At 42.7% G+C, this 25,748-nt stretch overlaps 1 protein-coding gene across 2 annotated transcripts in view; it reads right to left on the reverse strand.

Moving 5' to 3' along the window:
* Positions 1 to 25,748, reverse strand: part of ANKAR (ankyrin and armadillo repeat containing) — a 468,018-nt gene that overhangs the window by 224,059 nt on the left and 218,211 nt on the right. For both annotated transcript variants that reach the window (XM_075829926.1, XM_075829927.1), the window contains exon 11: positions 12,980 to 13,084. In XM_075829926.1, the coding sequence (XP_075686041.1) occupies positions 12,980 to 13,084 (105 nt within the window). The remainder of the gene's footprint in view (positions 1 to 12,979; positions 13,085 to 25,748) is intronic.

The raw sequence follows: 25,748 nt of genomic DNA on the forward strand, positions 1-25,748 counted from the left end.
TCCTAACTTCACAAACATATTCTTTGCTCATGCTTCAACGAAAAAGAGAGGCGTCCTTATTGCCTTCAAAAATACTTTAGCATTTCGACTTACAAACTTAATTACTGACCCAGAAGGGAGATATCATATAGTAACATGTCACATCAATAATGCCCCGTTTACTGTGGTTTCATTGTACGCCCCTATTGTGCGTCAATCTAGTTTTATTAAATTAACCATTGAAATGGCTGCTAATCTAAAGCACGGTTCATTGTTGTTTGGTGGTGATTTTAATATGGTCTCTGATCCAGTAATGGATAAAAGTTTCTTCACCAGCCCTGGCAAAGAACCTAGGTTACGTGATTTACTATTTAGGGAAAACTTGTTTGACAGCTGGCGTATACTTCATGCGTCTGAAAAGGACTACACGTATTACTCCCCGCCTCATAATGTTTATTCACGTATAGACTTTTTCTTTACTGACAAATAGCTTCTTCAAAGAATATCTAAATCCATATTGATATAATTACATGGTCCGACCATGCGCCTATCTCATAACCATACAGGAATCCCTCAACTTCACTCCCACCTCCCCTTGGAGATTAAATAACTCTCTCTTAAACAAGGCAGAGTTTCAATCTCAAATGAACAAAGAAATATCAGAATTTTTCTAACTCAACGATAATAATGAAACTACTTACTCCACAGTCTGGTGCACTCACAAAGTTTACGTCAGGAGCCTATTTCTAAAGGTAGCAAGTCATGACCAAAAGTTGCGGAATGAGAAAATCTTTGAACTCATCTCCAATGTCAAATGGTTGGAGGATGAACATAAACTAAATCCTTTAACCCCTTCCCTCTTTGGCCACTTTTGACCTTCCTAACAGAGCCTAATTTATCAAATCTGACATGTTTCACTTTATGTGGTAATAACTTCGGAATGCTTTCACCTATCCAAGCGATTCTGAGATTGTTTTCTCGTGACACATTGGCAATCAGCATTTTTCTAAATTTTAATGTATCTGCTTGTAAGACAGGCAGTTATACCACACAAAATAGTCACTAATTAACATCCCCCATATGTCCACTTTAGATTGGCATCTTTTTTTGAACATCCTTTTATTTTTCTAGGACATTCAAAGACTTCGAACTTTAGCAGCAATTTCTCACATATTCAAGAAAAATTCAAAAGGTAATTTTTACAGGGGCCAGTTAAGTTGTGAAATGGCTATGAGGGCCTTATATATTAGAAAACCTCAATAAGTCACCCCATTTTAAAAACTGCACCCCTCAAAGTATTCAAAACAGCATTTAGAAAGTTTCTTAACCCTTTAGACATTTCGCAGGAATTAAAGCAACGTAGAGGTGAAATTTACAAATTTCATTTTTCTTTTTGCAGAAATTCATTTTAATCCATTTTTTTTGTAACAAAGAAGGTTTTACAAGAGAAATGCAACTCAATATTTATTGCCCTGATTCTGCAGTTTTAAGAAATATCCCACATGTGGCCCTGGTGTGCTTATGGACTGAAGCACAGGCCTCAGAATGAGAGGAGCACCTAGTGGATTTTGGGGTCTCCTTTTTATTACAATATATTTTAGGCACCATGTCAGGTTTGAAGAGGAATTGTGGTGTCACATCAGTAGAAATCCCCAAAAAGTGACCCCATTTGGGAAACTACACCCCTCAAGGAATTTATTTTGAGGTATAGTGAGCATTTTGACCACACAGGTTTTTTGCAGAAATTATTGGAAGTAGGCCGTGCAAATGAAAATCTAAATTTTTTCAAATAAAATGTAGGTTTAGCTAACTTTTTTTCATTACCACAAGGGCGAAAGGAGAAAAAGCTCCACAAAAGTTGTAAAGCAATCCCTCCCGAGTAAAACAGTACCCCACATGAGGTCATAAACCGCTGTTTGGGCACACTGCAAGGCTGAGAAGGGAAAGAGCTCCATTTGGCTTTTGGAGCTCAAATTTAGCAGGAAAGGTTTGCGGAGGCCATGTCGCATTTGCAAAGCCCCTGAGGGGACAAAAAAGTGTAAACCCCCCACAAGTGACCCCATTTTGGAAACTACACCCCTTGAGGAAATTATCTAGGTGTATAGTGAGCATTTTGACCCTACAGGATTTTTGCAGAAATTATTGGAAGTAGGCCGTAAAAACGAAAAACTAAATTTTTTCAAATAAAATGTAGGTTTAGCTAATTTTTTTTCATTTCCACAAGGGAGAAAGGAGAAAAAGCTGACAAAAGTTGTAAAGCAATCTCTCCCGAGTAAAACAGTACCCCACATGTGGTCATAAACCGCTGTTTGGACATACGGCAGGGCTGAGAAGGGAAAGAGCGCCATTTGGAGCTCAAATTTATCAGGAATGGTTTGCTGAGGCCATGTCGCATTTGCAAAGCCCCTGAGGGGACAAAACAGTGGAAACTCCCCACAAGTGACCCCGTTTTGGAAACCACACCCCTTGAGGAAATGCCGCTAAAGGAAATTATTTAGGGGTATAGTGAGCATTTAAATAAATGATCCAATTAAAAATCCATGGATGTGTGATAAACTTTGAAGCACTCCTTTATACACAGGCCAGGTTTTTCGGGGCAGGTGTCACACTGATAAATGGTGTCTCATCTTCTCCCCCTTTTGTAACAGACTTTGCACCTTTTTTGGGTCCTTCCCTTTTTACCAGTGGAGGGGATTTCGCTGGGAAAGTGTTGTCCTGGTACAATATGTGGACCATCGCTTCTAGAAGTACTGGGGCCCTCCCCTTCCTGGTTCCCAAATACAAGGGCCTTGATAACCACCTCTTGAAAATTAAGGAATGTCCCTGTCCAGCCTGCACATTGGTATAGCAAGTAAGTGTTATACAATGCCATCTGCACCATGTGCACGGCCAGCTTTTTATACCACACCTTTGTTTTCCGCATGGCACTGTATGGCTTTAGTACTTGATCAGAGAGATCAACCATGTACTTATTGTAGCCGAGGATGCAATCTGGCTTGGGGGTCATTGTAGTGCTACCTCGTACAGGTACAGGGGTGCTGCCGCTACCGTGTATTGTGGTCAACATAAGGACATCCCTCTTGTCCTTATACTTGACCAGTAACAAGTTATCGCTGTGTAGTGCCCAGCTTTCTCCCTTTCTTATTGGTTGCCCAATCAGATTTTTAGAAAGGCCTCTCTGGTTTTTGCACACGGTGCCGCATGCTGAAGTATTTCTGGTGGAGAGGCATTTAAATAGTGGGATGCTGGTGTAGAAGTTATCCACGTTAAGGTGATAACCCTGGTCAGGCAGTGGGTGCATCAAATCCCACACTATTTTCCCACTAACTCCCAGGACAGGGGGGCATTCTGGGGGTTCTATCCTGGTGTCCTTCCCTTCATAAACCCTAAACCTGTAGGTGTACCCTGAGCTGCTCTCGCACAGCTTGTACATTTTCATTCCGTACCTCGCCCTCTTGCTTGGCAGGTATTGGCGGAATTTTAGTCTCCCCTTAAAATGTACAAGGGACCCGTCTATTGCTATGTTCTTTTTGGGGGTGTACACTTCTTGAAATTTGGTGCAGAAATGATCAATGACTGGCCTGATTTTGAATAGGCGGTCGTGTGTGGGGTCATCACGGGGTGGGCACTTTGTATTATCACTATAATGCAAAAGTTTCAGAATCATTTCAAAACGTGCCCGGGTCATTGCCATGCGATTAAATGGGGTGCTGTATAAAACGTCCGTACTCCAGTATTGCCTAATCTCTGGCTTTTTTACTAGGCCCATATGTAGGACAAGGCCCCAAAATTTCATCATCTCTGCTGCCTCTATGGGGGTCCACTAGCAAATGATGAAGTGGGGTTTTGGGCTAAAAATTGCTGGGTGTATAAATTTGTCTGGGCCACCATTAAATTAACAAAATCTTCAGAGAAAAAGACCTTGAAAAAGTCCATTTCTGTGAGGCCTGCAGTCTCTAACTGAATTCCTGAGCTCCCTGTGAAATCCGGAATGTGAGGCTCATAATTATCAGGGGGTGGGTTCCACACGATATCACTAATTTGGGGGGTTGCCTGAGCTGATGTTCTGGGGCGCCTTTGTGGGGGTTCCTCATCACTGGATGAGGATGATGAGGAGGAGCTCAAGAGGAATGGGGCAATTTCCTCTTCTCCCTCGCTGGCCGATTCAGTGTCAGAGGCCAGGATGGCGTATGCCTCCTCGGCTGAGTAGACCCTTTGGGATGATTGGGACATTTTTATTAGGGGGGTATGTAGTGCTTCAACACATGTAATAATTTATTTTTATAGAGGTGGTTGTGTGTGTTGTACTTTTACACGTGTAAATGAAATTTATTGAAAAAAAAAAAAAAGGAAGAAAAATTTCTGACTACCTGACACTCACAAATGAATAACTAACGCTAACTATAACGCTGTAAATTGACTCTAAAACTGTCGCTACGCTATCAAAAATTTAGTGAACGAACTTCAGTTAAAAGAACTGAATGTCCATCACTAACTGATGCTGACTATAACGCAGTAAATAGACTCTAAAACTGTCGCTACGCTATCAAAAATTTAGTGAACGAACTTCAGTTAAAAAAACTAAATGTCCGTCACTAACTGACGCTAACTATAAGCTGTAAATTTATACTAAAACTGTCGCTACGCTATCAAAAATTTAGTGAACGAACTTCAGTTAAAAAAACTAAATGTCCGTCACTAACTGACGCTAACTATAAGCTGTAAATTTACTCTAAGGCCGGATTCACATGAGCATGTGCTTTTTGCGCACGCAAAAAACTTGGCGTTTTTCCTGCGCAAAAGGCACTTAACAGTTCTGTGTGGCATCAGCATATGATGCGCGGCTGCGTGCTTTTCGCGCAGCCGCCATCATTATGACACTCCGTTTGGATATTTGTAAACAGAAAAGCACGTGGTGCTTTTCTGTTTTCATTCATCTCTTTCACAGCTATTGCGCGAATCACGCTTGTCCCACGGCATGAGTGCTTCCGTGTGGCATGAGTGATTTTTACGCACCCATTGACTTCAATGGGTGCGTGATGCGCAAAAAACGCCCAAAGAACGGACATGTCGTGACTTTTTCGCAGCGGACTCACGCTGCGGAAAAATCACGCAACTGTCTGCACTGCCACATAGACTAATATAGGTCCGTGTGACGCGCGTGAAAATCATGCGCGTTGCACGGACGTATATCCTGTTCGTCTGAATAAGCCCTAAATGTGTAGAAAAAATATATACCTAAAACTTCTGCTATATATTTTTTTTACAAAACGAGCGTCAGTAAACGTCCGCTACTCTAACGCCCTAAACTAACTCTTTTTTACAATTATATAAAAAATAAAAAAAATGACAAAAAGAGGCCCAAAGAAAACCTGTGTGAACAAATTACCACTGTGGCTGATTATAGACTCAGCACTCAGTAGCCGCAGGGCGCACACAAAATATGGTGCAGTAAAAAAAACAGACAAAAAAATAAAAAACCTGCGCCAAAAACTTAGCACAAATGCTAATCAGTGACGGCAGTCACTGATCAGTGCTCAGCGGTCGCAGGATGCACACACTAAAATGGTGTGTACAATGGGTACAAAAAAAAAACTGCGTAATAAAAAATTACCACAGATGCTGATCAGTGATGGCGGTCACTGATCAGCACTCAGTGGCCGCAGGGCGCACACTTGGAGACGGTGCAGAAAACAGAAAAAAAAAGTCCTGTGCCAAAAATTGAGCGCACAGAGCGATCAGTGATGGCGGTCACTGATCCGCACTCAGCGGCCGGAGCACGTAAAAAGGGGCAGAGGATGAGGGGGAGGGAGGGGGGAAAGTGTACAGGGATAAGAAGTTTAGCAAAAAACCAAGTGCTGCTGCTAAAAAAAAAAAAAATCAGCAGCAGCACAGATGATGATGATGACGGTTCACTCTTCTGCAGGAAGCAGTCGGATAAAGACGTCACAGCAGGATCGCAGCACAGAAGGCCTCAGATTCGGTAAGTATGACTTCACAGACGATCACACCAGGTCTGCTCACCGTTCCTAACGGGAATGAGGTGGGCAGGGCTGTGGAGGGTGTTTCAAACACCCGCCATGGCTGCGATTGGTCGGTCGGTGCAGACTGACCAACCGTAGCGATCGGGGGGCTGGCATCACCGCCATTTTTTACATGGAACATGGTAGTGATTGGTGCTGTCTTAGACAGCACCAATCACCACCATATCACTGTGCCCTGTGGCACAGAAATTGGCTAAAGCCGCATACGGCCGCAATTGGCCGGTCTGAATTGACCGGCCAATGGCGGCGATCGCCGATGCGGGGGGAGGCGATACCCCCCTGGGCATAGTGTACAGATGGCCTGCTGTTATGAACAGCAGCTATCTTTACTTTAAAACGTTCTAATTTTTTTCTGTAACTGTTTTCCAGTTTGTCGTAAGTATACGACATTTTGCGGGAAGCACTGGCTTTCCATGTCGTATACTAACGACAAATGTCGGGAAGGGGTTAAACTCCACTCTTATGGAGTTGAATAAATCTCCCCATCACCTATATTTATACATGCAAAACGGTTACAAACTGAATCTTAGAAAGGCAAAGACCTCTTTTTACTGGCAAAGTAATAGGGCATCAAAAATGTTGGCGAATAAAATCAAATATAAGGAGGCTAAATCCAGAATCCCGTTTTTATATGATTCTACACAAAATAAAATTCTGAATCCACAAAAAAATCTCAGAATCTTTCTCAAACTATTATAGTTCCCTTTATAATTTAGTTGCAAATGAGGATTGTCCTCAATCAAATAGCAATTCGATTGATATTTTTCTCGATGACGTCTCTCTCTATAACTTAACCCCTGATCATAAAGCCACTTTGAACAAGGAACTATCATTGGATGAGGTTTTATCTGCAATTAGGTCTTTGAAACCAAACAAATCTCCTGGTCCAGACGGACTTACAAAGGAGTATTACAAATCCTTTCAGACGTTGATAGCTCCTTATTTACTCAAAAGCTTTTGCCAAATCTCTCATTCCAGAACCTGTCCTCATGAAATGCTCCATGCCTTGATTATTACCAAAACCAGGTAAACCCCTAGATCTTCCAGCGAATTTTCGCTCGATCTCATTACTTAACACAGATTTAAAACTCTATGCAAAAATATTAGCTACTCACTTGGATGACATCTTACCTCATTTAATAAAAAATTATCAAGTGGGTTTCATAAAAGGCCATCAAACCTTGGATGGAACAAGGAGATTTTTGGACATTATCGAAACGGTGGAGACCTCTCGGACCCTTTCTCTGCTTCTCTCCTTAGATGTGGAGAAGGCGTTCAACAGTGTCCACTGGGGTTACTTAGAATCTACTTTGAAAAAATTTGGCTTTGATGGTTTATTCTTATCTGCAGTTATGTCTTTATATTATAATCCCAGTGCTTCAGTCTATAGTTCAGGTTTCCTATCATCACCTTTCAAAATAACAAATGGCACAAGGCAGGGTTGTCCAATGCCACCATTAATATTCGCGTTGGTGATGGAACCCTTTGCGGAACACATTAGAAAATCTGAGACTATATCGGGGATTTCAGTTGGAACTTACGAACATCGCATAGTTCTCTTTGCAGATGATGCATTAACTAACCCTTCCCTCGGTTATGGATATCATACATAAATCTAGCTCCACCTCTTATTATAAAATTAAAATCTCAAATCCTTAAGTTAGGATTGAAACATGCCATTAAAAAAGAACTAACTAACATGTACAGCTTTGCCTGGGTTAAAAATTCTCTCCCTTATTTGGGAATAAAACTCACTTTCCCCATTTCAAATTTATTTGATCTCAACTATGGTGCCCTCCTAAACATTATCGGAACAGACATGAAAAAATTGAGAACTCAGGGCATCTCATGGATGGGTAGGATGTCTACATTTAAGATGGTTATACTGCCAAAAATCTTGTAAGTTTTAAGGAACGCTCACATTTTCTTACCAATATATTATCTTAACAAACTTCGATCGATTGTACAAAAATTCATATGGGGTAAGACGAGATCCAGGGTTAAGTCCAACATTTTACACTTAACCCATCGTGAAGGGGGCTTAAATACTCCCTCTATTCTCCACTATTATAGAGCAGTGATCCTAGACCAAATGAGGTCACTCTGGTCAAAAGATAGATCAAAATTATGGGTGGATATTGAACATCACTTCCTAGACAACCGTCTTTTGAGGCATCATTTAATTGCATCCACAACTTTTAAAACAAGTTTCAATCCCCCTGTCCTAACTTTACGAGCGATCTCTCTGGTTTGAAAACTAATTTCTAAGAAAGATGATCTTTTCAAATTTTACTTATATTCGGAACCACTAGAGGTTTTAAAATTGGCAATACCTGGGTTACGTCTCCCCCTTTGGAATGAAAGGGGTATTGTTAAAGTAGGAATGCTTTGGAAAAATGGCCATTTAGTATCTTTTGAGTTCCTGAACACCACATTTAATGTTCCTCACACGGAATTCTTAAAATTTTTTCAAATCCGACATCTGTTACATGGTTTATTTCCTCCTTCTCTTTCGGTGGTACCGATCAATGTTTGGTTACAGGCTCCCCACCCTTGTATAAAAGGCATTTCAAGATGCTACCAGCTGATAAAACAGGAAATGATCGACCCAATTTCTCATTTATTTTCAGGACTGAGACTATTTTGGCCTTGAGGACGAAACAATTTTTTTTAAATCTGACATGTGTTACCTTATGTAGTAATAACTTGAGAATGCTTTTACCTATCCAATTGATTCTGAGACTGTTTTCTCGTGACATATTGTACTTTATGTTAGTAAAAAAATTTGGTCGATAAATTCAATATTTATGTGTAAAAAACACAAACATTTTTAGAAAATTTTGAAAAATTAACATTTTTCCAAAATTAAATATATCTTCTTGTAATACAGACAGTAATACCACACAAAATAGTTACTATTTCATATATCCCATATGTGTACTTTATGTTTGCATCGTTTATTGAACATTCTTTTATTTTTCCAAGATGTTACAAGGCTTAGAACTTTAACAGCAATTTCTCATATTTTCAAGAAAATTTCAAAAGGCTATTTTTTCAGTGACCAGTTCAGTTCTGAAGTGGATTTGAGGGCCTTATAGATTAGAAAGTCCCCATTAATTACCCCATTTTGAAAACTGCACCCCTCAAAGTATCCAAAACAGTATTAAGAAAGTGTTTTAACCCCATAGGCGTTTCTCAGGAATTAAAGAAATGTAGAGGTGAAATTTACAAATTTAATTTTTTTTTTGCCAAAAATCATTTGTAATACAGTTTTTTCTGTAACACAGAAGGTTTTACACGAGAAATGCAACTCAATATATATTGCCCAGATTGTGCAGTTTTTAGAAATATCCCACATGTGGCCCTATTGTGTTAATGGACAGAAACGCAGGCCTTAGAAGCACAAGAGCACCTAGTGGATTTTGGGGCCTACTTTTTTAAATATATTTTAGACACCATGTCAAGTTTGAAGAGGTCTTGTGGTGCCAAAACAGTAAAAAAAAAAATCAAAAGTGACCCAATTTTGGAAACTACAGCCCTCAATGAATTTATATAGGGGTATAGTTAGAGTTTTGACCCCATAGTTTGTTTGCTAAATGTATTTGAATTAGTTTGAGAAGATGAATATCTACTTTTTTTGTTCTGAAAAAACGTAGAAATGTTTAATTTTCACAAGGAATAAAGGAGAAATAACACCCCAGCATTTGTAAAGCAATTCCTCCCGATTACGGTAATACCCCATATGTGGAAATAAACTGCTGTTTGATCCCACAGCAGGGCTCAGAAGAAAAGGCGCGTCATTTGGATTTTGAAGCACTGATTTTGCTGGATTTGTTTTCAGTGCCATGTCGCATTTGCAATGAACTCGAGGGACCAAAACCGTGGAAACCCCCCAAAAGTGACCCCATTTTGGAAACTACACCCCTCACAGAATTTATCCAGGGGTATAGTTTGCATTTTAACCCCACAGTTTTTTGCTAAATGTATTTGAATTAGTCTGTTAATGAAAATCTACTTTTTTTCTGAAATAGGAATAAAGGAGAAAAAACACCCCAGCATTTGTAAAACAATTTCTCCCGTTACAGAAATACCCCATATGTGGTAATAAACTGCTGTTTGGACCCACAGCAGGGCTTAGAAGGGAAGGAGCGCTATTTGACTTTTGGAGCTCAAATTTAGCTGAAATGTTTCTCAGGTGCCTTGTCGTATCTGCAAAGCCCCTGAGGTACCAAAACAGTGCAAACCCCCCAAAAGTGACCCCATTTGTGAAACGACACCACTTAAGGAATCTATCTAGGGGTACAGTGAGCATTTTGACTCCACAGGTCTTTTGAAGAATTTATTAGAATTAGGCCGTGAAAATTTATATCTACATTATTTCCACTAAAATGTTTTTTTTATTTGATTTTAACAAGGAATAAAGGAGGAAAAAGCACCCCAACATTTGTAAAGCAATTTCTCCCAAGTACGACAATGCCCCACATGTGGTCATAAATGTTTTTTTTATTAGAAATTAATTAACCCTTTCTGAACTGATCCATTTTTTGCTTTTTTATTTTAGTTTTTCACTCCCCGCCTTCCAAGCCATAACATTTTTATTTTTCCGTCAATAGAGTGGTGTGTGGGCTTATTTATTGCGGGACCTACTGTAGTTTTTATTGGTACCATTTTTTGGTATGTACAACTTTCTGAGCACTTTTTATTAACATTTGTTTTAGAGCTTTTGTGAGCAAAAAATAGCGATTTTGACGTTTTATCTTCTTTATTATTTACGGCATTCACCGTGCCAGTTAAATAATGGCATATTCTAACAGTTCGGACTTTTACGGACGCAGCGATACCAATTTTGTATATTTTTTTTGTTTTTACATTGCTTTAACGAAGAAATTGGGAAAAGGGTTTTCTTTTGGATTTTAAATATTTATTAAATTTTTTTCACTAATAACTTTATTTCAATTTTTTTTTTTTACAGATTTTATTAGTCCCCGTAGTGGACTTGAACCAGCGATCATTAGATCGCTGGTGCAATACACTGCAATACTAATGTATTGAAGTATGTTGTCATTTTTACAGGCTCCTGTAACATGGAAACCAATTATACCCAAGGAGGGCTGAAGGGATTTAACTCAAACAGTAGTGATGCAGTATGTAACATCAGAGGGTAAATGGATTATATCAATCCGTATTTATAACACTATGAGAAATCCGTAGCAATAACAAAGTGTAACTTGGTGCGTTGATCAAATAGACAACTAGGAGAACCCTACAAACTGAAAAAATGATCAACTTCGGCACAAAATAATACAGTATAAAAATATATAAATTTTATTACACATAGACATGACAGAATAAAAAAGATGAGTCACACAATGAGAAGGCGTCAGCCTATGCAAGACGCCTTCTCATTGTGTGACTCATCTTTTTTATTCTGTCATGTCTATTTGTAATAAAATTTATATATTTTTATACTGTATTATTTTGTGCCGAAGTTGATCATTTTTTCAGTTTGTAGGGTTCTCCTAGGCTCCTGTAACAGCGCGATCGCTGTTCCTGTCCATTAGTCCCGGGTGTCAGCTGTAATACACAGCTGACACCTGCAACGTATGGCACGGGCTCAGCGGGTGAGCCCGCTCCATACATCCCCCGTACACCACAACATGCTATTAAGTCGTGGTGCACGAAGAGGTTAATGTGCAATGGGTGGTGCGGAGTGAAATTGTATATTTTGGGAGGGCTGGTGACCAAAAAATAGTGATTCTTGCATGGTTTTTTACTTATTTATTTTGCAGTGTTGACCGTGCAAGAAAAATAACATTATAGTTTCATAGTTTCGGTCGTTAGGAACGCGGTGATACCAAATATGTGTACTTTTTTAACGTATTAATTATTTTCCTATAATAGAAGACTTAGTATAGGAAAAAAAGCATTTTTTGTTTATGTAACTTATAACTTTTATTTTTAAACTTTTATAAAACATTTTTATTAACTTATTTATACTTTTTTTTTACTTGTCCAACTAGGTGACATTTAGGGCACATTCAAACGTGGCGGAATTGCTGTTGAATTCCGTTGCGGACAGTCCGCAGTGGAAATCCACAGCAGACAGTTTGTCCATTGGTTTCAACACCTTTTTAGTTAACTTCGTGCAGACGTTGCGGAAAACTCAGCTGCGGAACATAGGCTGTGGTGCGGAATTTTCAGACTGCAGCATGCAATGTCTGTTGCGGAGAAGAAGCGGAATTTCACTGTGGATTTCAGCCTCTGCAATGCAAAACCTGAAATCTGTGGCAAGTCCGCTGTGATTTCAGCAACATCTGAATTACCTGTCAAATATGCAATGTTGGTGCAGATTCGTTGCGTAATTGCCCCAAATCTGCACCAACATTTGCAGCAGAAAAATTCCGCCACGTCTGAACGTGCCCTTAGGCTGGGTTCACACAGAGTTTTTTGCAGGCAGAAAATCTGCCTCAAAATTCCGTTTGGAATTTTGAGGCAGACTTTGCTCTGCCTGCACGCTGGCGTTTTTGGCCCGCGGTCATTGAGTGCCATGGGCAAAAAACGCCACAAAATACGCTTCTGCCTCCCATTGATGTCAATGGGAGGTCAGAAGCGTAAACGCCTGAAGATAGGGCATGTCCCTTCTTTTTCCCGTGAGCCGGTTTTTCCGCTCGTGGGGAAAAAACGCCTCTGCCTCAGATTGAAATCAATGGGAGGGAGTTTCTGCAGCAGCTAAGGTGTGAATTATAATTAACATTGTACCCCTACTATAAAGTATTCTGAACATTAAAAGTCTCCTTGGTATTCTGTGACATGCAGCCTTGTGGTATTAACGAATCAAAGGAGTCCACCAAGATTGTTATATACTTATAATATACAGTTTGTTATATATTATACAGTACAAAATGAGGAAATGCTGTTTAGGCATAAAAACATGTAAAACCATAAGGTAAGCTTACCAGCGTCATAAATATCCTCCCAAAACTGCTGTTTCACAACACAAAGGACCTCCAAGCATCTCACTGACATTTCTCTTCTATGTAAATCCTTGGAATTTAGCATTTCTTGTACAATAAAAGAGGAAAAAAAGCAACATTACTAAGCTTGTGCAAGGAAGTCATTCTGTGCATGTAAAAACTATTAAGCAGCAGCAGTAGCATAGCTAGCGGGGGGGGGGGGCGGCGGGGACCCAGGGCCGGTCCCCCAGCGAATGGCTTGTTCCGGGTTCAATTCTATCTGCATCCTCAGGACGCAGATACAGTTGAATCCAATGCTGGAGCAAGAAGCTGCCAGCTCCTTGCTCCAGCATTCACTGTATTCTGCCAGCTCCAGCTGTGAGCGGCTCGACACGGACAGTGTAGTGATGTCATTGTGCCTGTGTGCGTAGAGCCACACGATGCACAGAGTGGAGGAGCAGACATATCTCCTCCACTCGTCGTGGGAACGGGGATAGATAAATATTATTTTTTTATTTTTTTTATTAGGCACTATAGGGCATTATACTGTGTAGTGGCAACTAAGGGGGCATCATAGTAGGTATGGGGGGGCCGCAATGGGGTATTATACATACAAAAAATATGGTGAAATCCTGTTCCATGTAAAACCCCCTCAAAAAAACAAGGGGGCACTCCCTCCGTCTGGAAAAAGAAAGGTTCAACCTGCAGAGGCGACAAGCCTTCTTTACTGTGAGAACGGTGAATTTATGGAATAGCCTACCGCAGGAGCTGGTCACAGCAGGGACAGTAGATGGCTTTAAAAAAGGGTTAGATAATTTCCTAGAACAAAAAAATATTAGCTCCTATGTGTAGAAATTTTTTACTTCCCCTTTCCCATCCCACTTCCCCTTTCCCATCCCTTGGTTGAACTTGATGGACATGTGTCTTTTTTCAACCGTACAAACTATGTAACTATGTAACTATATGTAACTATACTGTATAGGGGCAGCTTTGGTGGCATTATACTGTATGGGGGCAGCTATGGGGGCATTTTACTGTATGGGCCAGCTATGGGGCATTATACTGTATGGGGGCAGCTATCCGGGTATTATACTGTATGTGGGCTTTATACTATATGGGGCAGCTAAGGGGCATTATACTGTATGAGGCAGCTGTGGGGGCATTATACTGTATGGGGCATTATACTGTGTGGGGCAGCTATTGGGACATAATACTGTGTAGGGACAGCTATGGGGGCATTATACTGTGTGGCAGCAGCAATTGGGGCATTATACTGTGTGGCGGTAGAAATGGGGGAATTATACTGTGTGGGAGGAACTATTGGGGCATTATACCGTATCAGAGCAGTTATGGGATATTATAGTCTGTGGAGGGCAGTTAACGGGGCATTTTACTCTCTAAGGGCAGCTATAGGGGCGTTATACTGTATGGAGCAGCTATGGGGCATTATACAGTGTGGGAGGCACTATAGGGGCATTATACTGTATGGGGACAGCTATAGGGACATTATACTGTGTGGGGGCACTAATAGGTAATTATACTATGTAGAGGTCGCTATGGGGGCATTATTTTGTGTGTGGAGGAACTATAGGGACAATATACTGTTTGGGGGTCACTGTGGCTCATTATACTATGTGGGGGGAACTAAGGGGTTATTATACTGTGTGTAGGCAGCTATGGGAGCATTATTCTATGTGGAGGGAATCCATAGGGGCATTATCCTGTGTGAGGGCAGCTACAAGGGCATTATACTGTGTGGGCCACTAAGGGGTCAGTTTACTGTGTGGATTGGAGCCCACTCATATGTGTTTCGCACCCCCCCCCCTCCCCTGTGCTAAAGTCTTAGCTACGCCACTGAGCAGTAGAAAAAGTCATTTTCATACTATGCTGCACTGAAAATACTGACATTGTGTTCAAATCTGAATATCCTTTTGCGCCAAATTTGCCATGTGGAGGAATTTGTTTTACACAGACCTTAACCCTTGTACTTCTATAAACGATAATATCTTTGCAACCGCTTTGAATATCATAACTATTTTTACTTTGTTTTTATTTACAAGACTTATGAGGCTTTCATTTTCTAGATTAGTTTAATTAATTTCATGTTTTACGTTTTTATTATGAGAAGACAAATCACTAAAAATGTGAAGAAAAACACATAATTTTATATATATATATATGTATATATATATTTATATATATATATATATATATATATATATATATATAAAAAAGAAAAGCAGCAGCACTCACCCCAGGGAAAATATGTCCCGATCCTTTGGACTAAATACAATTTTCAAAAAGAGATCTTGCTTGAGAAAGGTCCTATTGCAGGACTGAAACATTGCACCTTTTTGTGATGTGGACTGAATAAATTATACTCTTTTATTGCTTATTGGAGTGCTGCAAGATCTCTTTTTGAAAATTATATATATATATATATATATATATATATATATATATATATATATATATATATATATATATATATATATATATATCGCTGTGAGGGGAGAGTGAAGAGGGCTATTAGGCTATATTCACACGACAGTGAAAAAAAGGTCTGTTAAAAATGGATCAACTGTCAGTTTTTCATGGCCATTTTGCATCAGTGTGTCTCAAAATTTGCATCCATTTCCCGGCCGTCTGACGGTTCTTAGGCGCCAATGCCACTCGTTTTTCATGGCCGTTAAAAAAAATTGATAAAATTAATTTGTCAGGATTTTTTGTCCCAACCCCTAAAATCACAGTGCCTATGTAGATAGTGGTGCAATACCGCTGTCGATTAATGCAGCCCCCCCCCCCCCCCCGACATGTTTTGCTATGCGTCTTTAGGGGTTTTGGGGCTAATGACGCCCCAAACATATAGCCCCAAAACCCCTGAAGACGCTACATAGCGAAACATGTCGGGGGGGTGCTGCATTAATCCTTTTAGCTCAATGCTACTTTAGCTGGCAATTACAATAGATCACTTCACAATTTAGTCGCTGAAACCTAGCAGAAACCACTTGAATTGGGTCTTACATAATCCTAATTATATATAGGACTGTCAGTGCACATATCTTACTTGCCGGCACGCATTGTAATTTTAAATTCATGTTGTATGTCTCTTTTTGTTATGTAAGAAAGTTGTTTAATATATTTCAACAGTTTGATCAGTCAAGAAGTAGTTGGGAAAAAAAACAGCTTCTATTGCCTTTGGCAATTTTTCTGCACAATATATAGTTTTGTGCCTGCCAACTATTAGGGTCTCTTATACCATTTTTAATTTGCAGGTGGTGGCGTGCTAGCTACAGGTGGGATGGCGTGCTATCTCCAGGGGGGATGGCGTGCTATTTCTAGGGGGTGGTGTGCTATCTCTAGGGTGTGGCGTGCTATCTTTAGGGGAGGTGGCATGCTATCTACAGGGAGGAGTGTGGCGCTATCTACAGGGGGAGTGTAGTCCAGCATCTCAAAGCCCCTATCGTTACAGTCCATACATGGACAGTGACGTCAAGGGATTTCCCAAGACAGGAGGCCCCTGCCAGAGTGCTTGCCATGCTCTGGCCGGAGAATTCATTGGGGGAGAAAGCTGGCAGACAGGAAAGTGCAGCACTGCTTCAGTGTGTGCACCGCTGCACTACTAAGCCCCCTAACAGTGATCAAACACATGGTTGTTTGATCAAACTAAGGGGGAGCGATGCCAGCAATTGTGAAGAGAGCTGGCAGACCGGAAAGTGCAGCGGTGCTCAGACCGAAGTAGCACTGCACACATTAAACCTTGTTCCAGGCTGCCAACGTCTATACACCATGTTCCAAATTATTATGCATAATGGATTTAAGTGTCATAAACATTTAATTATTAGTTTTTCAATTAAACTCATGGATGGTATTGTGTCTTAGGGCTCTTTGGATCGTTGTAATCAATCTCAGACACCAGTGATAATTAGTTTGCCAGGTGTGCCCAATCAAAGGAAAACTACTTATGAAGGACGTTCCACAATATTAAGCATGCCACAGGTTTCCAGCAATATGGGAAAGAAAAAGGATCTCTCTGCTGCCGAAAAGCGTGAAATAGTGCAATACCTTGGACAAGGTATGAAAACATTGGATATTTCAAGAAAACTTAAGCGTAATCATCGTATTGTGAAAAGATTTGTGGCTGATTCAGAGCACAGACGGGTTCGTTCAGATAAAGGCATAATAAGGAAGGTTTCTGCCAGACAAATTAACAGGATTAGGAGAGCAGCTGCTAAAATGCCATTGCAAAGCAGCAAACAGGTATTTAAAGCCGCTGGTGCCTCTGGAGTCCCGCGAACCTCAAGGTGTAGGATCGTCCAGAGGTTTGCAAGTGTGCATAAAGCTATTATTCGGCCACCCCTAAACAATGGTTACTGTAATGACGGGGGTAAGGAAACAGACAAGTGAGCCCTAATCTACCCGCCACTCAGTCCCTGCCTACTTGCAATGACCTGCCCTAGGTGACGGGGTACAACTGGGCGACAGTCCCTACGCTCAATAAGTGCACGAGAGACAAACAGACAAGGGTACACAGAAGCAAGGGAAAAGGGGCAGTTGCCCACGGCAACACCGAGAGCAACAAGAGTGGTGAACGAGCCGAGTCAAACCAGGAGTGTACGAGGTACCAAACGCAGAGCAGGAGAGTAGTGAACAAGCTGAGTCAAACCAGGAGTGTACGATGTACCAAACGCAGAGCAGGAGAGTAGTCAGTAAGCCAGGGTCAATATGAAGCAGGGTCAAATAGATCAAGAAGCTGCAGCAGGGCCAGGAAACCAAATGAGAAGAATCACAAGCAAGGAGGAACAGGAAAGGCAGGTATAAATAGACAGAGGGCGGGAGCTAGCTCCGTCTGGCCAGGCTATGATAGGCTCTCCCACTCCTAGGCCTGCCATCCTGAGTGGTGGAAGATGGAGTCAGTCTCCCAGACATAGAAGCAGGTGCAGACTGATTACCTATGGGCGTGGATACAGAAGCTGTGCCTGGCAGATCCTTAACAGTACCCCCCCATTTATGAGGGGCCACCGGACCCTTTCTAGATGGACCTGGTTTATTGGGGAAACGAAGGTGGAACCTCCTGACCAATATCCCAGCGTGAACATCCCAGACGGGTACCCAAGTCCTCTCCTCAGGCCCGTATCCTCTCCAATGGACCAGGTACTGGAGGGAGCCTTGGACAGTCTTGCTGTCCACAATCTTGGCCACCTCGAATTCTACCCCCTCAGGGGTGAGAACGGGGACAGGAGGTTTCCTCGAGCGAGCCAAGGACGGAGAGCAGCGTTTAAGGAGGGAGGCATGAAACACGTCGTGTACTCGAAAAGATGGGGGCAACTCCAGTCGGAAGGAGACAGGATTGAGGACTTCAATGACCTTGTACGGTCCTATAAACCGGGGAGCAAAGTTCTTGGACGGGACTTTAAGTTCTTTGACGATAGCCACACCAGATCCCCGACCATAAACAAGGGGTTAGCAGAACGTCTTCTATCTGCCTGAGTTTTTTGTATGCTCTGGGACACCTCTAGGTTCTTCTGAACCTGGGCCCAGACTGTGCACAGTTCCCGATGAACGACCTCTACCTCGGGATTGTTGGAACTACCAGGTGAAACGGAGGAGAACCGTGGATTAAACCCAAAATTACAGAAAAAGGGGGAGACCCCTGACGAGTTACTGACCCGGTTATTAAGGGAAAATTCGGCGAGGGGGATGAATGAGACCCAATCATATTGACAGTCAGAGATAAAACACCTTAAATATTGTTCTAGAGACTGATTAGTCCTCTCAGTTTGGCCATTAGTTTCAGGATGGAAGGCAGAGGAGAAGGGCAGATCAATCTCCAACTTTTTACAGAAGGCTCTCAAAAACAAGGAAACAAATTGTACCCCTCTGTCAGAAACAATATTGACCGGGACCCCATGGAGACGCAGGATATATTTGACAAACAAGGTAGCTAACGTATTAGCATTGGGTAGTTTTTTGAGGGGCACAAAGTGGCACATCTTACTGAAGCGGTCTACCACAACCCACACCACCGACTTGCCTTGAGATGGAGGCAAATCGGTGATAAAATCCATGGAGATATGGGTCCAAGGTCTCTGGGGAATGGGCAAAGAACGTAGTAAGCCTGCTGGTCGGGACCTGGGAGTCTTGGACCTAGCACAAACCTCACAAGCGGCGACGTAGGCCTTAACGTCCTTAGGCAACCCAGGCCACCAATAGTTTCTGGCAATGAGGTGCTTGGTACCCAGGATGCCTGGATGACCAGTTAGAGTGGAGTCATGATTTTCCCTAAGTATCCTTAGCCGGAATTGCAGGGGAACAAACAGCTTGTTCTCAGGAAGGTTCCCGGGTGCTGAACCTTGATCAGCAGCAATTTCAGAAACTAAATCAGAATCAATAGAGGAAATGATTATACCTGGAGGCAAAATACAAGCAGGATCTTCCTCCAAAGGAGGGCTGGCCATGAAGCTACGCGGCAGTGCATCAGCCTTAATATTTTTAGACCCAGCCCTATAGGTAACAAAAAAGTTGAATCTGGTAAAAAATAACGCCCATCGAGCTTGTCTCGGGTTTATCCTCCGGGCAGATTCTAGGAAAACCAGATTCTTGTGGTCGGTAAGGACCGTTACCTGGTGCCTAGCCCCCTCCAGGAAGTGGCGCCACTCTTCAAATGCCCATTTAATGGCTAAGAGTTTGCGGTTGCCAATATCATAGTTACTCTCAGTGGGCGAAAACTTCCTGGAGAAGTAGGCACAGGGACGGAGATGGATGAGGGACCTGGTACCCTGGGACAAGACAGCCCCCACTCCCACCTCGGACGCGTCAACCTCCACGATAAATGGCTCCATTTGGTTGGGCTGAACCAACACCGGGGCTGAGATAAAGCACTTCTTAAGGACCTCAAAAGCCTGGAAAGCCTCAGGAGGCCAGCGGAGGAGATCAGCACCCTTGCGAGTGAGATCCGTAAAAGGCTTAGCGATGACCGAGAAGTTAGCAATAAATCTCCTGTAATAATTAGCGAACCCCAAGAAGCACTGTAACGCCTTCAGGGAGGCAGGTTGGACCCATTCCGCCACAGCCTGGACCTTGGCGGGGTCCATGCGGAATTCATGGGGAGTGAGTATTTGACCCAAAAATGGTATCTCCTGCACCCCAAACACACATTTTTCGGCCTTCGCAAACAGTTTGTTTTCCCGAAGGACCTGGAGCACCTTCCTTACATGCTCAATGTGGGAGGACCAGTCCTTGGAAAACACAAGTATGTCATCAAGGTACACTACAAGAAATACCCCCAGGTAATCTCTTAAAATCTCATTTATGAAATTCTGGAAGACCGCGGGAGCATTACACAGCCCAAAGGGCATGACGAGGTATTCGAAATGACCTACGGGCGTGTTAAACGCAGTCTTCCACTCATCCCCCTCTTTGATGCGGATAAGGTTATACGCCCCCCGTAGATCAAACTTAGAGAACCATTGGGCCCCCTGAACCTGATTAAAGAGATCAGGAATCAAAGGAAGGGGATACTGGTTCCTTACAGTGACCTTATTCAAGTTACGGTAGTCAATGCATGGCCTAAGACCACCATCCTTCTTACCTACGAAGAAGAAGCCAGCACCTACCGGAGAAGTAGAGGGGCGAATGTAACCCTTGGTCAGGCATTCCTGGATATACTCTCTCATGGCTTCACGTTCGGGACAAGAGAGATTAAATATCCTACCCTTAGGGAGCTTAGCTCCTGGTACCAAATCGATAGCGCAATCGTATTCTCTATGAGGAGGTAACACTTCGGAGGCCTCCTTAGAGAAAACATCAGCGAAGTCCTGAACAAACTCAGGTAGCGTGTTCACCTCCTCAGGGGGAGAAATAGAATTAACAGAAAAACATGACGTCAAGCATTCATTACCCCATTTGGTAAAATCCCCAGTATTCCAGTCAAACGTGGGATTATGCAACTGCAACCAGGGAAGGCCTAAAGCCAAATCGGACGATAATCCCTGCATCAACAGTACAGAGCACTGCTCCAAATGCATGGAGCCAACAAGGAGTTCAAAAACAGGGGTATGCTGTGTAAAATAACCATTAGCAAGAGGAGTGGAGTCGATACCCACTACCGGGACAGGTTTAGGCAAATCAATCAAAGGCATAGCTAGAGACATAGCAAATTCCACAGACATGATATTAGAAGACGACCCTGAATCCACGAAGGCACTGCCAGTAGCAGACCTACCACCAAAAGAGACCTGAAAGGGAAGCAAGATTTTATTATGTTTCATATTTACGGGAAATACCTGTGCGCCCAAGTGACCTCCCCGATGATCACTTAGGCGCGGAAGTTTTCCGGCTGCTTATTCTTACGCCTAGGACAGGTGTTCACTTGATGCTTGTCATCCCCACAATAGAAGCAGAGACCATTCTTGCTGCGGAACTCTCTACGTTGTTGGGGGGACACGGAGGCTCCGAGTTCCATAGGTACCTCCGAGTCTTCCGTGGAAGAACGAAGCAACGGAACCTCGGGAGGCATCATGGGGGAGTCAGAAGAGAAAACACAAAAACGTTCACGTTGTCGTTCCCTGAGACATCGGTCAAGTCGTACCGCTAAAGCCATAACCTGGTCTAGGGAGTCAGAAGAGGGATAGCTAACTAGCAGGTCTTTCAGGGCGTTCGACAGACCCAACCTAAACTGGCACCTTAAGGCAGGGTCCTTCCACCGAGAAGCTACGCACCACTTCCTAAAGTCAGAGCAATACTCAACAGGTCTCTTACCCTGACGTAAGGTCACCAGCTGACTCTCGGCAAAGGCAGTCCTGTCAGTCTCGTCATAAATGAGTCCGAGAGGAGCCAAGGAGAAGGCCCATTCTTGGGGCCCTTCCTGGAGCTGGGACATAATTATACCCACCTGCTGGCTCTCAGAACCTGAGGAGTGGGGCTTTGAGCGAAAATAGAGCTTACAACTCTCCCGAAAGGAGAGAAAAGTCTTCCGGTCCCCTGAGAACCGGTCAGGCAACTTGTGGTGGGGTTCAAGAGGTGAGGAGAGGTGAGGAGAGGGGCACTACCATGGTAGCATCAGGCTGGTTGACCCTCTGAGCCAGGGCCTGGACCTGTAAGGAGAGACCCTGCATTTGCTGAGCCAGGGTCTCAAGGGGGTCCATAGTAGTGTGAGGGACCAGGGTAGACTAGGTATAGGGCTTGTGATTATGTAATTACGGGGGTAAGGAAACAGACAAGTGAGCCCTAATCTACCCGCCACTCAGTCCCTGCCTACTTGCAACGACCCACCCTAGGCGACGGGGTACAACTGGGCGACAGTCCCTACGCTCAATAAGTGCACGACAGACAAACAGACAAGGGTACACAGAAGCAAGGGAAAAGGGGCAGTTGCCCACGGCAACACCGAGAGCAACAAGAGTGGTGAACGAGCCGAGTCAAACCAGGAGTGTACGAGGTACCAAACGCAGAGCAGGAGAGTAGTGAACAAGCAGAGTCAAACCAGGAGTGTACGAGGTACCAAACGCAGAGCATGAGAGTAGTCAGTAAGCCAGGGTCAATATGAAGCAGGGTCAAATAGATCAAGAAGCTGCAGCAGGGCCAGGAAACCAAATGAGAAGAATTACAAGCAAGGAGGAACAGGAAAGGCAGGTATAAATAGACAGAGGGCGGGAGCTAGCTCCGTCTGGCCAGGCTATGATAGGCTCTCCCACTCCTAAGCCTGCCATCCTGAGTGGTGGAAGATGGAGTCAGTCTCCCAGACATAGAAGCAGGTGCAGACTGATTACCTATGGGCGTGGATACAGAAACTGTGCCTGGCAGATCCTTAACAGTCACAAGCAGAAACGGTTGCAGTGGGCTCAGAAATACATGAAGGCTAAAATTTTCAAACCGTGTTGTTTACTGATGAGTGCTGTGCAACCCTGGATGGTCCAGATGGATGGAGTAGTGGATGGTTGGTGAATGGCCACCATGTCCCAACAAGGCTGCAACGTCAGCAAGGAGGTGGCGGAGTCATGTTTTGGGCTGGAATCATGGGGAGAGAGCTAGGAGGCCCCTTTAGGGTCCCTGACGGTGTGAAAATGACCTCTGCAAAGTACGTAGAGTTTATGACGGACCACTTTCTTCCGTGGTACAAAAAGAAGAACCGTGCCTTCCGTAGCAAAATTATCTTCATGCATGACAATGCACCATCTCATGCTGCAAAGAATACCTCTGTGTCATTGGTTGCTATGGGCATAAAAGGAGAGAAACTCATGGTGTGGCCCCCATGTTCCCCTGACCTCAACCCTATTGAGAACCTTTGGAGCATCCGCAAGCAAAATATCTATGAGGGTGGGAGGCAGTTCACATCAAAACAGAAGCTCTGGGAGGTTATTCTGACATCCTGCAAAGATATTTAAGCAGAAACTGTCCAAATACTCACAAATTCAATGGATGCAAGAATTGTGAAGGTGATATCAAAGACGGGGTCCTATGTTAACATGTAACTTGGCCTGTTAAGTTTTTTCTGATTGAAAGAGCTTTTGATTTCTGTAAATATGACCTCCTGATGCTGCAAATCCAACAAATTACCATTTTAGTTCTCTTTACAACCTTTAAAATGTTTTGATCTCTGTTGTGCATAATAATTTGAAACAGTGCATTTTGAGTTTTTTACTTCTAAAAAAAAATCTGTTATCATTAGGAGATTTGTTCAATAATATTTGCATTATACTCCAACGATTGATGGCTTGAAGATTATACTGACTGTCATTTGCATCGACTATTTAGGAAAATCAGCAAAAAATAACATTTGCATAATAATTTGGAACGCGGTGTATACGTGACAACTGCACGGGGCATCGGAGGTTGGAATGTATATAGCCATATGGCTGTCGTGAATGGGTTAAATGGGTTTTCTGGAAATTTGGTATTGATGGCCTATCCTTAGGATAGGCCATCAATATCAGATCGCTAAGGATCGGACTCCCGCACTCTCACCCATCAGCTGACTGATGGGGCCGCGGCATCTCAGCGAGTGCTAGCTCCCCTTAATTGTTTACCAGACACAGCTCTCTACAGGGTGGGCCATTTATATGGATACACCTAAATAAAATGAGAATGGTTGGTGATATTAACTTCCTGTTTGTGGCACATTAGTATATGGGAGGGGGGAAACTTTTCAAGCTCGGTGTTGACCATGGCGGCCATTTTGAAGTCGGCCATTTTGTATCCAACTTTAGTTTTTTCAATGGGAAGAGGGTCATGTGACACATCAAACTTATCGAGAATTTCACAAGAAAATCAATGGTGTGCTTGGTTTTAACGTTACTTTATTCTTTCATGAGTTATTTACAAGTTTCTGACCACTTATAAAATGTGTTCAAAGTGCTGCCCATTGTGTTGGCCACGGGATATCTGAAATTGCTACATGATGATGTGTTTCCCTCTTTATGCACTGAAGCTGGCACGTTCCCTGAGTTTTTGCAGCAAGATGGTGCACCACCACATTATGGGTGTCAGGTCCGAGCATTCCTAGATGAACAGTTTCCTGGAAAGTGGATTGGTCGTCGTGGGCCAGTTGAATGGACCCCTAGGTCTCCCGATCTGACCCCCTTAGACTTTTATCTTTGGGGTCATCTGAAGGCAATTGTCTATGCTGTGAAGATACGAGATGTGCAGCAACTGAAACTACGGATACTGGAAGCCTGTGCTAGCATTTCTTCTGCGGTGTTGCTATCAGTGTGTGAAGAGTGGGAGAAGAGGGTTGCATTGACAATCCAACACAATGGGCAGCACTTTGAACACATTTTATGTGGTCAGAAACTTGTAAATAACTCATGAAAGAATAAAGTAACGTTAAAACAAAGCACACCATTGTTTTTCTTGTGAAATTCTCGATAAGTTTGATATGTCACATGACCCTCTTCCCATTGAAAAAACTAAAGTTGGATACAAAATGGCCGACTTCAAAATGGCCGCCATGGTCAACACCCAGCTTGAAAAGTTCCCCCCTCCCATATACTAATGTGCCACAAGCAGGAAGTTAATATCACCAACCGTTCCCATTTTATTTAGGTGTATCCATATAAATGGCCCACCCTGTATATTTAATAATGGCTTTGCCTGATAGTTTTTAGGAAAAAGCCATCACTTTAATATTGCTATCACTACCAGCCTAGCTGCTGGGTTTTGTCGGTCCATCCTTGTTTGCGATGCAAAGCCAATCCTCTCTCTTTCTGCATCCAATGCTGGTCTTGGGTGGGATATTTAACTCTATCTTGGTCTCATTTTTGCGTGCGATTTTCGTGTGCATGCATGTATCTGACCTAGCTCTGATTACTTCCTGAACCACACCTTTAAAACTTCAGATGTCTTGGATTTGGACTTCAGCTTTGCTCTGGATTAACCCTCTGCTTACTGATTTGGATTTTCTACTTGGCTGTTTTTGACCTCTGCTACTCCTTGTACTCTTCGGTTTTTAGATCTGGACTTTATTCTCTCTCCTGTTTACTCGACTCTGCTTGTTTGACTTTTCTCTTGGTCTGTCAGGTTTTCTGTTCTGTTATAGCCTGCAAGTGCACCTCTTGTCTAACATCGTAGGCCTTATTCAGATGAGCGTGTCCATTTTGCGTCTGCAAAAAACGGACGGTATTTCATGCATTTCAGTTCCATGTGGCATCAGTGTGCTTTCTGTGTGGCATTAGTTCTTTAAGTTTCAAGTTTCAGAACTTCCTGTTTTGTTTTTTCTCAGCCTTTCTTTAGCAACTGGTGCGTGAAACACGAACAGCACACAGATGTCGTCCGT

Source organism: Rhinoderma darwinii, chromosome 6, assembly GCF_050947455.1.
Source record: "Rhinoderma darwinii isolate aRhiDar2 chromosome 6, aRhiDar2.hap1, whole genome shotgun sequence".
Lineage (NCBI taxonomy): Eukaryota > Metazoa > Chordata > Amphibia > Anura > Rhinodermatidae > Rhinoderma > Rhinoderma darwinii.